The sequence below is a fragment of the Acartia tonsa genome, chromosome 12 (genome assembly GCF_053477335.1).
Source record: "Acartia tonsa isolate MP-2025a chromosome 12, ASM5347733v1, whole genome shotgun sequence".
Classification (NCBI taxonomy): Eukaryota; Metazoa; Arthropoda; class Copepoda; order Calanoida; family Acartiidae; genus Acartia; species Acartia tonsa.
The window spans coordinates 25,219,775-25,236,046 of NC_137271.1; the positions used below are offsets into that span (position 1 = coordinate 25,219,775).

The window sequence follows — 16,272 nt, forward strand, 5'->3', positions numbered from 1 at the left end:
TAATAATAACCAAACTTCAAGTACTAATTTTTAATTGTTAGCTTTCTTTTTCTTGGATTACAATTCATTATTTTGCTAATTAGCTATTTAGAATAATATAGTTTTTATATTTTTCACATTTTAAGCATATGAGGGATAATTTGGTCTTAATCAAAATTAATGGAAAATGGTTTATTCACTGACTCAAGGGGAGAGTTAAGTGGCAGAAAGCAATTACTTGAGTATTTTTATACATAAAACATAATCATATTTTTATGCAATTAAGGAATTACACTTTTTTGGTTTTATTATTTGTACATATACATATGTATGGCGTCAAGCAAATATATGATTTTTTCTTCTTATCTGTCAAGAGTTTTGACATATTTTTTTCAAACTTTAACAAATTATCATTAATTGCAAATCTGCCACTTGTTTCCCTTGCATATTCCACCCAATTTATTAATTGATAAACAATTTAGGTATAGACTCAGCCCCCGCGGCAAGCCTCCATATTAAACCTAAAGAACCCAAGAAATTTTTAACACCCTCTCCAGGTATCAATATATTTATGTAATAGTGGATCTTTTCTAGGGATCTAAATGGATAAGACAATGGACGATAAATTGATATGCATCCTTAATGATTATTCTGTAGAATATGATTATTGGTATTGAACCAACCAATCCAAGTCTAATAAAATTACTCATATTTTTTAACCCTTAGCAGCATAAAGATGTGATGATTCAAGTAGCCTATGTCAATAATATATCCACGTATTCTAAATCCATTTCCTATAAATTGAGAATTTTATAGTGAAATCATCAACATTTTATCAAAATATTAATATAATGTATATTTTAGGAGCTTATAACCCTGAAAAGGCCGATAAGGTAATATATCTCTAATATTTTTATTCAACTTTATATCTATAATTTAAAATTTAAATCTATTTGAAATTAATTTGTTACGCTTTGATTAAAGGTCAAATTTTAAAACAATTGTATTTAATTAAAAACATAAAAGGTTTTATTATAAATATTCAAATAAAGGATAAAGTGTTAAGGGTGGTAAAGGTCAAAGCAAATTTTATTCGGTTTTGGGGAGCAAAGCGCAACCTTCATTAAAATAATTATCTCTCTCCAAGCCCTTAAAAAGTTAGATTTCATTAATTTTCAATCTAAAATTTATGGCATTCCCCCAAACCCTTTTCTTAAGCTTAACCTAAAGCTTCTAAGGGCTGAGCCGCAAGAACAATATTATAGCATTTTCAACTATTCCTATTTCATGTAATCTTTTTATTTTGTAAGGAGGTGAAAGCATCGGCCGCAAAATATTCTTTTGGCATTAAGCCTGATGTTAAAAAGGTTTCGGATTGTCCAGGTATGCATTTCATATCCTAATTTCTACCTTGCTGGCAATCTGTCTATGCATCTGTCTATCTAGTGAGCTATCTAATAATCGATAATTTAAGATATATGTTAAGAATGTTTCAGATTCTTAAGATTTGCATTTTCTGTTTTAATAAATGTCGTTAAATTTGTGTGTTTATAATTTTTTTCTGTCTAGCTTATTATCCATTTTATTCCTAACCCCATTTCGAACCACACCTTTATATTAAACCTTATTATCTTTCTTTCGTTTGCAATAGATTTAAAAATGTGTTTAAAAATTAAATGAACTTTATAGTTTTGTCCCTATTGGTGCTTACACTCATACGTATAAATGGACCAGCAAACCCCAACTATAATCTGTATTTATAAACTGTAGCTCTGAATATAACCTACATAGGCGTTCTATTCCTACAAAGCTCTGCAAATTCTTAACTAAAATAATGATCAAACTTGGATTTTTTTTACAAATTTGTGTATTGGCCATATTCGATATGCCTAGGAAATTGCATAAATATCTAACTTGGCATTTTCTTATTAATCCTAATACAAATGCAGCTGGTTAATTTTAAACATATTTCAGCCCCTAACGCGTACACCATTGGGCCTGTGAAGGAGTCACCCGCCTACTCCCTGGCGAGCAGGGCAAAGGAGCTTAGACAGTTCGCCACACCCGCCCCGGGTAGCTATGAGGTAGGACTTTCATGATATTAATTGTAAACTTTTAATTTTAAATTGCGCTACATTCATATTTTCTTCTTCTAAATTTCTAATTGCTATTGGTTGTTGTCTTCCTTGTCCAAAAGTTTATTAGATAATACAATTATCAATTACACTTTATTTAATCTTTTACTGCATGCCCTTTAAAAAAAACTAAGTAATAACTAACATTATTTGGTGAAGGTTCTAATTTAGTTTTTATATTTTTTTCTTTTTGACTATCAGTCCCTCTCTCGGTATCTATTTATACAATACATCCATTCATCAATTCAGACACAGATCCATAATCCATAAATCTATCCATGCTATATCCATCTATTTATCTATCTAAATATCTATCTATCAATCAATTATGTATCTATATTTGTATTTAGTTAAGTGATACGAACTTGTACAAGCAAAAATCTCCTTCCTATTCTTTCAGCATGAGGAAAATTTTCCAGTTTAATATATTAATTTTACTAACAATGTGTTGAAGGGAGAAAAAATTCGATTTGATTAACACTTTTAATGTTTAAAATGCACTAATCTATTAACAAAACTAACACCTTAACAAATCTTTCTTTTTATTTAGAAAAAGCAATAAAAAAATCAAATTGACACTGGTATTTGTAGCGATCTCGTAGTTTAATGGATTCAAATTGTTGTCAATTTAGGTTGCTTACATGGACATCATTTATTGGTCAAATTGTTCATCTAGTAGGATGGGAGGGGATGGGTAAAATGGGTGGATGGAGGGTATCGTTATTCGTAGTGCAGTATCTACAGGGAAGCAGGGGACTTAGGGACTGTACAATTACATTATACATTAATGTACATTAAATCTTGATTGTCCAACCATTATAACCATTAATTTCAATCTACAAAAGGGTCATTAATCTAATTTATCATCATTTGGGGTTTTACATCAATTTTTTGTTTATTGGATTATCAATTAATAGCCTTGTAATACCTATTTATAAGAAGCTTTCTAGTATGTTTTTGAATAAATCCTGTATCCTTGTTCAAAATATACATATATGTATATGTCAAAGATTTGGAAATATAGCCTTTTACTTTACAGCCAGTCAAAACAATAATTTATTGCCTTACCTAAGTGGACCATGCATGTTAGTTTACAGTTAGTTAAAACCAGTGGCTTTCATTCAGACAATTAATTCCAATTTGAAATTGCCGAAGATTAAATACTTTGTTGGAGTAGAGTTAGAGTAAAACTTTTATGTAACTGAAGGGAAGTGGGTAAGAAGGGGGGGGAAGAAATAAGTAAAGAGGATTGTGGGGAAATTTTCATCAAGAATTGTTTGAATGAATCACTTTTCCCAGTCCTTGATTAAAACAACCTTCTATTTGTTTAAATGATTCTATTTTTATACTCGTGGCAAAGTTGGGGTAAGCTATTTCGACCCAGAAATTAAAAAAAACACTATTTAAAAAATGTAACAAAATGTTTGAAACTGGAAAATTGCTTAACTTGCCAGGTTTCAAATACCTGCTGATCACTCTATGAAACCAGGACCTGGCGCTTACGCCTCGGAAAAAGTAATCTATCCATCATTTTTAAAACCATTCATTTTTTCTGTCAACCAATCTATCTATGTGTGTCTAATATCTATGCATCAATTTGTGTGTCCGCCAATCTATCTCAATCTATCTGTCTGTGTCTATGCATCAATTTGTGTGTCAATCAATCTATCTCAATCTATCTGCCTGTGTCTATGCATTAATTTGTGTGTCCACCAATCTATCTCAATCTATTTCTCTGTGTCTAAGTATCAATTTGTGTGTCCACCAATCTATCTTAATCTATTTCTCTGTGTCTATGTATCAATTTGTGTGTCCACCAATCTATCTTAATCTATCTCTCTGTGTCCATGTATAAATTTGGGTGTCCACCAATCTATCTAAATCTATCTCTCTGTTTCTATGCATCAATTTGTGTGTCCACCACTCTATCTCAATCTATCTCTCATCAATTATTGTTTACAAAAATAAATGTATAAGTATAGATTATAATCCAGACAATTAGTTGCCAGACAAAATCGGGATAGGGTCCCTGTCCTGTAAGCAGAGTTACATAAAGCTCTTGCCCCCTCTATTCTTTTACTTTAATGTTTACATGGTTTTCTTCGAAAAAAAAGATTCTACACAATGTATATCTATCTGTCTGTCTATCAAAAATCTATTATCTATGTATTTTTGTCAATCTTTATGTTTTATCCCTTTTATCATTTTTTTCTGTTTCTAAATCTTTTTATTTTTACTTTAAAAAAACTGAAATTCAAATAAAAATAAAAAACAATGACAAAGATTACTTTTTCCACCCTAGATTAACACCAACCCTTCCAACCCTGAATATAGTTTTGGAGTGAAACATTCCAAATATCTGTACACACCAAAAGCTACCTCTGCAATACCTACCAGACCATTGCCATACTAATGTACAGGGTGACTCCTTACCCAACTACAGGGTGACCCTTGAAATAGTATCAAGTGAGATTATAACAAGATTTTCATATAAAAATTCCATGTAACAACTTTAACAACTAAAGATGAATTATACAAAAATAAAATTGTTAGAAAATTTACTGGGTCTTTTTATAGGAAAGCCCCCAAAGCAGCTTTTCATTTATTTTAGAAAATAACAGGACAGGTGAGAAGTAATATTCTTGAAAATTTAAAAAATTAAAACGTTACCTCCATCTTTACTCAGCTTTGCAAAAAGTAGAAGTAAAAATTTATATTAACCCTTACAGATCGGGCCCCAATTCCCACCTTAATAGATCAAGGGGGGGGGGGCTCCAAGAGCCCCCTCCCCTCTATCTCGGCTCCTGGTACAGATAAAGACGTAAAATTTTTTTCTGGTGGTTCATGTATATTTTTAGAGAAAATTACTTTTTCTAGTCATAGCAGTCAGACCGCTCCTTAGCCGATCTGTAAGGGTTAAATAAATATTTCTAAAAATGTATACTTTTTTTTCTTTAAAAGTATAACATTCGATTTGATATTCAAAGTAAAAAATCATCTTTTTATTTAATTAATTTAAGTATTTAAAATGGTCTAGTCACCTAAGTTTTAATATAAAATATATATATGTAGAATCATAGATTTAAATTGTTATATAATCAAAAATCAAAACTTAAATTTTGTCAGAATAAGCTTTACAATTTTTAATACAGGGTGGGTATTTAAAAAAAGAAGTATAATTTTTTTTTACTTTTGGTCCACACCGTAGATGGTAAAATTATATATAAAAAAAACAATTAAACTTTAGACAGTAATTATGTGAATTATAAATTATCTGTTATTATGCAAATATGATTAAATTTTATAATATTTTGTTTCTAAGAATACTTCTCCTTTTAAAGATAAAGAAAGCTTATTATTTTGTTGTTTAATTTTAATTGGGCAACTCCATCGCCTACACTAAGATTATAATTGTTGTTATGTTTGTAATCAAGGACGATTGTGTTTAAAAGTAGCGTATTATACATATACTAGCGGTTCCGCCTTTAGCATCTAAGAACTAAAAATAGTAAGAAGTAAGCATAAAATTAGCCTAAAACCTTGTTAAGGCTGATATCTAAAATAGCCCAAAACCAGCTGAAGGTCTATAAAATCTCTAAAATAGAGAACTTAATCGACTTATTTTCGACATTGGTTTCCCCCTCTCTAACACAATATAACCAGAAACATTTATGAGTGATGAATAAGAGGTAGGGGAAGAAAGTCACTCAAAAATCAGCCAAGTGACGTCATAAAAATGAGGAAGATGAGAGGAGAAGTAAGAAAGGAAACCCCTAAAAAGAGATGGATAATCCCTCATTTTTATGACGTCACGTGGCTGATTTAGTGATTTTCCCCCCTACAATAAGAGACAAACAAAGTATAGAGGAGCTGCGCTGTCAAACTGAACATACGATTGAAAGACACACCTTTATACCCATTTATAGAGCCTCATTACATCGTTAAAATATCCGACAATACAACAACAAAAAAACATCTAGCAATAGTTACATTCATTAAATTAAAGATTTTTCATTGTTTTGTGATTGAATCTCTGTTGATTCTCTTTTAATGGTTAATTCTAAAACATTTTATTCTACTTGTAAAAAAACATAATTAGTTTCTTTAATACAATAGAATTATTGGGTAATTTTTATTATACTTTTTTGCTGTAGTGTCGGAACTTAAATTGCTAAAATTGTTTTACTGCCATATTCTTGTGATTTAATTAGTATAATATTATTGCTTGTTTTACATATGTTATTTGCATAGCTTTTCTACAAGTGTTCAACTTTGGTTTGGCAGTCAGTTGATCTGTTGTTCATCCTTTTTCTTTTACTAGCGACTGTGTCCCTGAGGGCTCTGTATTCTAAGTGAATAGAAGGGGGCTGAGAAGTAGCATAAAACCAAACTAAAACTTAAAAATTAGATAATCCAAAACCATCCTCGGATTATTGTCAATCTTCCCTATAATAAACAAATATCTAAAAGGCCCTACATTCCTTCATTAATCATTAAAAAAACTATGTTACTATTGAACTTATTTGTCCTTGTTACAATATATCACATGTTAATTTTTATTATTATTAAAAACTTCAAATTTTTCTTCTCTAAAACTGTAACTAATCACTTTAACATTTTGACCATTTGCATTTAAAAACAAGAACAGTTAAATTCATAAATAGCGCAGCATTCTCAGATGGTTATTTTCAATATTTTAGGGGTTTTATCAATGGAAAATTAAACATCAAAAGCAACTGTCAATTAGGGGAATTATAGAAGCAAGAAGTGGTGGTCTTATAACTCGTAGTTCTAAAATATCTAATGTAGAGTAACTGTGCTACCAAAAAGCTAAAAAAAATTTTTCATTTCAACTTGTTTAAAACTTGTATCATAACCATATTATTAGAAGATTAAAGTATTCAGGGATCGGAAGCCTCACGTAAGCCGCGTGTAAGCCTCAGTGAAATCGAGATTTTATCACTATAAAATTCAGCTGGATGTATAAAACGGCTCTTTAGCAGACAATCCTTCTTTCTTAATTTTTTTTTTCTGCTCACAAGCAGGTTTAAAACTGAGGCTTATGCGCGGCTTACGTGAGGCTTCCGATCCCTGAAAGTATTTCATCATTATATCATTTTTCTTTAAATAAAATATCATTAATATTTATAACTTTCTTTCCATTAGGTTTTTAAACAAACAAAACTTCTTTAAAAGTCTAATTTGTTGGGTTAGAATGTTTATATATTATTCCTAGTGTTTCAGGCAATGAAGTGCACAGGATTTTGCCAAAGGAGTAGATCTCCTACGTAGGTGAAAAAATAGGAAGGCAGGCCTGCAGGCTTTCCCAATTTCATTTTATGAAGGTTTTGACTCCCTCTTACACTCTTTTTTCGCACATTATGGTTTCAAGACAATTCTAATCTTTTTGTGTCATATTTCCTATTTTTTTTACAGTTTAGAATTAGTTTCTTTAATAGTATTTGACAATTTTGTTTTGCTACTTTTAGAGCATTATTAACCTTGATATTTTATTTATTTTCATCTAACAGTAGCATTAAATGGTGATGGCAATTTACTAACAAAATTAACAGGTATTATATATTATTTATTCTAAAATTAACATATATTAACATCATACGCATATTGTATTAACAAATATCTTTAAATTTATTGATTATCTAAAAGTATAGTATAATTGAACATGACAGAGCTCTCAAAAATGGATATAAACCTTCCAGGGGCCTATGAGAAGCTACACTGTAAAGGAGAACCTTAACGGTTCAGTGGTTATATCCTTCGGTACAGACAGACACAGATCCTGTTACTTATATAAGTTTATAAACTTTTAGGTTGAAGAGAAGAAAGAGAAAGAAGCAAAGTCTTTTGGCATCAAGCATTCTCCCTATCTTTATCAGGGAAAGGTGAGCTTTTTATATTATTCAGTCGGCTGGTTGGTTGGTTGGCAATGCATATGTAATCCAATGCTTTCTTACTTAGGTAGCTGTCTATAATGCCCAACCACAATGGGGATAGATGTCACTGATTTTGGCTTACCTATCCTATTCTATTGACCCTATACCCCATCTCTTTCTAGAGGTTTTTCCCCCTTCTCTTTCTCTTTCCCTCTATTGTGACGTTAATAGAAAAGGTAGGCCAAAAGCTGTGACATCTATCCCTATTTTCTGAGGGTACTAAACAGTTAACACAGCTACCTTACTTAGGTATAAAAAGAGAAAATTTTTGATTACAAGGCTTATGTCTGGATTTCCTATGATAATAACTTTCTCTTTTTATAAAGAAAGGTAGCTTCACTGCAATTGCAGACAATAGCAGCAATAGGAACCATTTTAACGTCTTTAATATGACACAGTTAGGTTCAGACTCGAACCCATAACCTTTCCATAGTTACATTTTTTTAAAATGAGAAAGCCTAAAATGTCACGTGTGACGTCATAAAAATACGTCTAAAAAGGAACAATGATATGAAAAGTGGGATTATAAACCCCCAACAAAGAGATGGATTTTTATGACGTCACACGTGACATTTTAGGCTTTCTAAAAAAAAAATATTTTATATAGATGAAAGGTGACAACTATGTACCGGCTAAGACCGAAAACGGCGGTCACATGAACGGCGGGAGTAACGGCTACAGCCATACCTTCAACGACTCGTCCAACGGTCTGAAGATTACTGAGCACATAGAATACAGGCAACGCAGTGGAACCTTCACAAAGCCCCAAGCAACCGCCGTAGCTTAAGCAAACTAGTTATATAGAGTACTAAAAACGTAAATGTTATATCGTAATGCCATCATAAACATATAAGGATGCTTTTCTTTAAATATCTTAAATAAATAATCATGATAAAATAAAAATTCAGCCCTTTTCAATTATTTTTATTTTTTATTCAACTTTTTTTTATGATTTTCTTTTTATATCTGACCTTATTTCTGATTTAAATCTAATCGCTAAGTCAATTATTAAAACAATTGTAATTTGTCAAATGCATTGGTAAAGTCAAATTGTAAACATTTTGAAGATTCAAATGTTCATTGAAATTATAGCAAAATTATATCTATTTTAAAATTTTTATTAACATTCAAATATATTTTGCAAGCTTAACTAAAAATCATACATTTCAATTATATTTATGTACATTATACAGTATATGCCTCTAATTGACCTAATCTCAAGTTTTTTTTAACTGTAACATCAATATTTTTGAAGATTTTTCTAAAAAAGATTCAAAGATTTTTATGTTAAATTTTTGTAAACTTGAGACAAACTGCCTAATATTACTCACATTTCAAATCATTGTATATTTCATTATGTTTTTTTTTAAAGCATGTTCAGTCAATTAAATTTGTTTTTATAAATCTTTTTGGACTTCTTGCAAACTGCTACATTCAAATGCATGACAAAAAAATCTTCAAAAAACCATTGATTGAACATGTTTTTACATCATTTTTACATATTTAAGTATTATAATAGTATATCTATCATAAAAAATCGACATTTTTTTTAACAGATTAACAATTTTTGTTGCAAATTTTTATTACAAAGAAAAAATAATTTAAAATTCTATATGTTACATGCTGTTATTAATTTTACTAACTTAATTATTTATGCTTATTTCTATTATAAAAGACATTATATTAAAAATTCTAAGTTTCCATATTTATTTGATTTGGCCTTTGAAGAACCACTTTTGTATTTTGAATATCAATTTCTAAAATTATGACCTCTTAAAATACGTTTGCTTCATGAAAATTCTTTAAAATTATTTGTTTTTTCAAAAACTGCCAATACAAATAGTTTTTTTTAAAAATTTGTAAAAAAAAGTTTCAAAAGTAATATTCTATTCGTAAGGGTATGGGATTTTACACCTAAAGAAAACTATTTTTCCCCGACAAATATGCAACCAATCAAATATGCTCTTTTATAATGATTAAAAAAAAATTGTATTAAAATAAAAAATAAGATTACTTTTTTAAAAGCTATTTTCTTGGGGTGTTAAATTCCTAATAACCAATTATAAAATATATCATATGTTATTTTACTAATGAAATACTAACTGCCACAAAAAAAATATAAATAAAAAAATAACCAAATAAAATGTGTTTTATTTTTTTACATGAAATTTTAAACAATAACAAATTATGATTTACATCTGTTTTGACTTTTGACAACGACTTTTTTCAACTGATCTTCTCTATAAAATTATTCTATGTACATTGTACATATGTATATTAGTAATAGAATAGGTAATCACCACTTGGTAGAATAAAAAAATCAAGTAAAAAAATGCGCGTTTTATAGTCGACATAATAAATGTATAAGTATAGATGTATAACCCAGACAACTATCTGGCCCAAGTGGTGAGGATCTTTGCTTTTTTGTAGCGACTTGGCTAAGTTAATATTCCCGTCGCTTTTGGTTGATTTTCAAAGACCCAATTGAAAGTCGGCACATGGTCCTTGGGAAGGGGACATACAGTTATATAACCCCTTTATTGTTTTACTCTAATCTAAGAAATATATGAACTTTTTACCTCATAAAATTCCTAGTTAGCAATAGTATTAAAGGCGTAGGGATGTGTGTGAGTTAAAGAGTTAAATCGCACTTAAATTAAACGGTTAAAATCCAAAATTGAAGTATTTGTATACATTTCCTAGTCCGTGTGTACAGTGCTGTGAATGATTTATACATTGTGTACACAAGACCATTGTGCACAAGGACTCAGAAGTGTACACATTTATATATGTTTTATCTGTAATCAAAATGCAATCTTTTTTTGCACTTCAAATATAAGCTTAGTTCTTTAAGGGTTTACAAAAACAATCACTATTTTTTCACTAAAGATTCTTTTTAATTATGTTAAGCTTTCCTACAATGGAGAAATCAATCGGTTCTTTTAAAACTCATATACTAGAATTTAAATTGAAACATATGCAATTAAGTAGCTTCGTAAAGGCATACATAATTATTCTTTTAGAGTTAGACTTGGTAATTCATTTGATTCTTCGAGTGCTTAAATATTTGGCTATCATAATACCTTTTCCAGCAAATATGTTTTACTTTTATGTTTGTTATTTGTTTGAAATTCCGCATGAAACTGATTAAAATAGAAAAACTAGGATGCTGACTATTAGAATAGTGAAAGCAATATAACATACCAGGGATACAGGGATGGCACAATTAAGAATAAAATTGGAGCTGCCCCAGTATCAATTTCAAAATTTTTGGAGGGAAAAAAATTGCAGCTGCCCCAGTATTATTTTTGAAATTTTCGGGGGGAAAAATTGGATCTCCCCAGTATCAAGTTCAAAATTTTAAAAAAAATGGGGTGATTTTTTTTGTTTTTTTGGGGGGTGTTTAGGGGTGTCCCACCCCCCTAGAAAATAGCCTAAAACCACCACAGTACCAATAGGTAATTACACTGAAGAGTAGAATCCGATCGGTTCAACGGGGACCGAGATCTTAAGGGACAGACAGACAGACGGACGGACGGACAGACATCAAGCTACTTTGTATTATAGATTATGCATTAATTATACTTAAAATGTTAGTAAATAGTTGGAAAATATGCTTAATATTTTTTTTATGTATCCCCAATTCCCTGAATACATCCCAAAATAAAAGTTGCGTGGACATGGATATTAAAGTTTAATACCATCCAAAAATTTCAAATATTGCATTGATGTTTGCAGTGGCGTGTGCAGGGTTTTGTCAAGGGGGGGATTGATGACAATTAATTGGGGGCACATTCAAATGGATGACAATTAAAAAAATACCGACAATAGGAATTGACGCAAATATGGAAGGGTGACTCAAATTTCAGATTTTCTCGGGGGGATTGTAATACAGACTTTTATTATTAAATTATTTCCACTGCAAATTTACCAGGCTCTAAAGTAAAAAAAAATAGCAAATAAGCGCGCGAAGTTCTATTATTTAATTTTATAAAACTGATCTATGTTTATGGCTATTATATTATACATCCGAAATTGAAAGGTGTTATATTTGTAGCAAAACAAAACGAGAAACTTTTATTCAAAAGTTTTGAAACGCGTAGCTTCTCATGTATTAGTGTTGTACTTCCTTTATTAATTAATGGGACAGTCTCTCTTTTCTATAACTATGTAGATCAAGCCTTCACCTTTAGTCTTTCAATCTAGGATTCTTAAAGGATAATGAACTATGAACTGTTCTTCAACCCAAATGATGATAAACAAAACTACCCTTTCTGTAGATTAAACGCTACTATTTATCTTCTCTCTCTCTTCTTTAAATCTCAAATTAATTATGGCTATTTCTAAAAATAAAATGTCATTACCTAATGGGAAAATTTAGCATTAACAATAAAAGGCTCACAAAATATTTTACCCAAGCATAGTAATTAAAAAGTAAAGCCAAGGCCTTTCCCTTTACTTCCTGGGCATATAAACTAAATAATACAGGAATTTAGGAATACGTGATTTTACAATTAATAAAATAGAACTCTTGTCTTGGTAAAATCTACTTTCCTCCCTGATTTTTAAACTTTTAGGATAATATAGGGGACTTTTATTGCAGGGGGTTTATGTAACCCTAACCTAACCCAACCTTAACTTAGCAATAAACTCTTTTTTGGATTGTTAGGTAAACTGTATCTGTCTTTGGTAACTGGTTATTTTTAAAGAGAGGAAAGCGTCATAGATTTATTCAACAATTATTTCCTTTATGAGATGAATAATTAAACTGTTGTCAATATTCTTATCCCCCAGATCCCTGATTTTATAAAAACAGGTCAAAACACCTGTTATTCTTTTTTTTACGGTGTTCAGCCAATGATGCAAAGTTTTATTACAAGGATGACAACATCCATAAAAGTGTAGCTCTGAAATGGTATGACAGACATTAACTCTTGTAGAGTGATAGAACTGAATATACAAAATATAAATATACAAGTTTTGACAAAATTATACGTAAATTGGTTGCAAAACTTCTTAAATACAGAATTCTGTTTAAGGACAGACTGACATTTTTAGGACTTGATTATAGAGATGCATCGCTAATAATATTGTACAGTATTGTAATAGGAATCAATACTCCAAAAATCAGATCAATCGGATGATTATATCACATAAACAACTGCTGTTAAACAAGTTAAAAATCAACATGTTTAAAATGGATGTACGGACAATCTGTTAATGATTATAGAGTTGCTACGCTTTCTAAATCGTAACCAACTTTTACATGAATCATCATGCTAAGTTTGAAATCGATAGGACAATTCTTACATGCCCTAATTAACGAAAAAAGCTATCCGTTACGGACGGACGGACTGAACAATATTATAGAAAAGCTTCGCTTTTAATGAGCAAAAACTGAGGCTGTTGCAAATATTATATTGGCAAACAAGTCGGAGACTAAATTTCGCTGTGTTTTCGCCGTCACAACTAAAGACGATAAAAATGGTTTCTACTGCTGCTATGCCAGAAGCTCGACAGAGTATATATACAGAGTAATGGAAATGCCTAGTCCCAAAACAGGCGCATATCATTATCATGAACAATTAGGACTTCCAGACAAAGGTCGTGCAATAAAAGAGTTGATTGTTTGTTGGGTGTTACTTAACCTATATAGGGACCTTAAATATCCATATGAGGTAACCTAAAAAACACTTTTCTGTGGTAAAAAAATATTTCAAATACCTTTTTGAAATATTTTTGTCTTTTCTTCGATGAAATGTATGAAAACTACGTTTGTATGCCATAGTGCTAATTTTCATTATACACAAATAAAACTTTACTCATATCACATATTAATTTCATTAGAATGGTCAATTATTGTCCTATGGATTGTATGATTTTCTCTAATTCAATGTTGGAAAATAAGACTATTTGTCTTTTAAATATTGTTTGGTATTTGTTTTCAGGGGGCAATTGGTCTCGGGGAGGGTGGCGGTACCCATCTCCAAAATAGTTATAAATCTTCCTTGGCCCTATGAGAAGCTACATTGGAAAGTAGAACCGTTAGCAAGATCCTTTGGTACAGACAGGTAAACACACACACACAGATATTCTCTTAACTCATTTTAAAGATTTCTATTTGCCCCTTCTATTTATGTTATTCTATTAATAGCTGAATAGGCCAGCTGAATCTTAGTTTCCGATTTTGTAAGTATCACCCTCATCCTTTCCCAATATTTACAACTAGCTAAAAAGCTTCAAACTTCCAAAAAAATTCAAAATTTGAAAATTCAAATTTTGAATCTTGAATGTATAAATCACTTTGTAAATGTAAACTTTTCGCTTTGACCGCTTTGGCTTTGTCAATGAGAGATGTGCTGAAAAAAATTTGGAAAATTAAAGTTTTGAATGTATAAATAGTTTATACGTAAAAAATTTTGTGGAATTATGAAGCTTTTTAGCTAGTAATAAATATTAAGATAGGATGATTAAACACCCAGGAAACTGCGTACACATTCGGCAACTAGATATCAGGCTATCAGGACAAAGGGTGGTTTCTATAATTATTTTATGTCCCAATATCACAGTAAACTAAATACTTTTTAGACATAATAACGACACTTTTTAGATATAAATCTACTATGAATTTTGATTTATAGACAATGTTTACATGTATTTACTATTATTTACTATTAATAAGATTAAGCTGGTTAATAAAACATAATATTTTCGAATTTCTAAATTGTCAAAATACCAGTTTATTATGTCTTTTGACATTTTATTTGACAAAAATTATCGTTTTATCATATACGGGTTTTTAAAAATCGAAACTACTCTTAAACTACAGTCTTTATTTTCTGCTAATCAACCATATCAAAAAGTGATTATCATAAAATTTTACGATAGAACAATTTAAGATAAAAATATTTAAGAATTCGCCGAAAATTATTTGTCCCAAACACCTATTCCTGTGTTGATATGACAGGAAGTTGATTGTAAATTTTAAACATGTAATTTAGAAATTATTTAATCTATTTAGACGTGTTTATAATTGCATCAATAGATCAGGAAAAGTAGAAAGATGGACAGATATTCATAGATTTGAATAGATTTATTTCAAAAATAATCGTAAAGCAATGAATTTAGGGTATATTATGGATATATTTAAAGGGGAAAATTAGTCGCCAATTTAGCTCGCTAATATCTCATTTATTGGTCTTATCATTCATACAGCTCAGTAGGAAGGGATGGGCAAAGGGGGGGGGAAGTAAGGATTACCCCCCCCCTCCCCAAAATTTTTTTCATTTAACTTCTCTATTTAAAATTTACCGCTACCCTGGGGGTGCCCCTAACAATTTTGGGGGGGTGGGTAAATCCCCCCCCAAAAAAAATTTTACCCCAGGGGTAAAAATTTTGGGGGGGGTAAAAAATTTGCGACGCGCTTCGCGCGCCATTTTAACCCCACCCCCTTAAAAAAATTTTACCCCCCCCCCAAAAAAAAAGCTTGGACGCCCCTGGGGATGGGATAGGGTTAAGCTGGTGGATATTTCATGGTTCGCTACTTGGCGTAAAACATGTTTTGTGATGTATCTAAAGAGAAGTGAGTAAGAAGGATGAAGGAAGTGGGTTGTGGGGAATTTTTACTTAGAACTGTTTGTTAGAATCACTGTCTCATGTCCCTTATTATATATGAATAGATGATAGGAAAAGGAAGGGGAGATGTGTTTTAAATACCTATTGAATGGAATCTAAATTACCACATATTTTCAGTATTTAACATGTCAATTTTTAGCGGCTTCGTAACTTGAATAAGTCGTTCAGTCCCAGGGAAGGGAGGAGACAATAGACTTTTAATTGCACTTGTATCCAAAGTTTTATATTAATGTTTTCTTATCCGTTGGTTTATAAATCTTATTATCATCTTAGGGGATGTGCATTTATTCGACAACCTAATTTTTTTTCAAAAAAAAGAAAGAGTAAAAAAAATATTTTTATGGGTTACTTGCTTTTTTCTAGGGTGGATTGCTCTTGGGTGTGTGGTGCTACCCTCCCCCAAAATGTTTATAAACCTTCCCAGGACCTCTTTGACGCTTTATTGTAAAGGATAATCAAATCGGTTCAGTGGTTATTGAGATACTTTGGAACACGCACACAGACATACAGAGATCCTGTTACTTTATTATAAGGATTTACATTTCGATACGATTGAGAGGAAAAAAAGG

General features: G+C 30.7%; 1 protein-coding gene across 4 annotated transcripts in view; it reads left to right on the forward strand.

The window, feature by feature from the left end:
• Window positions 1-10,212, forward strand: part of LOC145334254 (uncharacterized) — a 120,233-nt gene extending 110,021 nt beyond the window's left edge. For all 4 annotated transcript variants that reach the window (XM_080179634.1, XM_080179632.1, XM_080179631.1 and 1 more), the window contains exons 7-12: window positions 462-536; window positions 844-872; window positions 1,290-1,362; window positions 1,954-2,063; window positions 7,946-8,017; window positions 8,676-10,212. In XM_080179634.1, the coding sequence (XP_080035760.1) occupies window positions 462-536; window positions 844-872; window positions 1,290-1,362; window positions 1,954-2,063; window positions 7,946-8,017; window positions 8,676-8,855 (539 nt within the window). In that variant the 3' untranslated portion in view covers window positions 8,856-10,212. The remainder of the gene's footprint in view (window positions 1-461; window positions 537-843; window positions 873-1,289; window positions 1,363-1,953; window positions 2,064-7,945; window positions 8,018-8,675) is intronic.
• The last annotated feature ends 6,060 nt before the right edge of the window (window positions 10,213-16,272 follow it).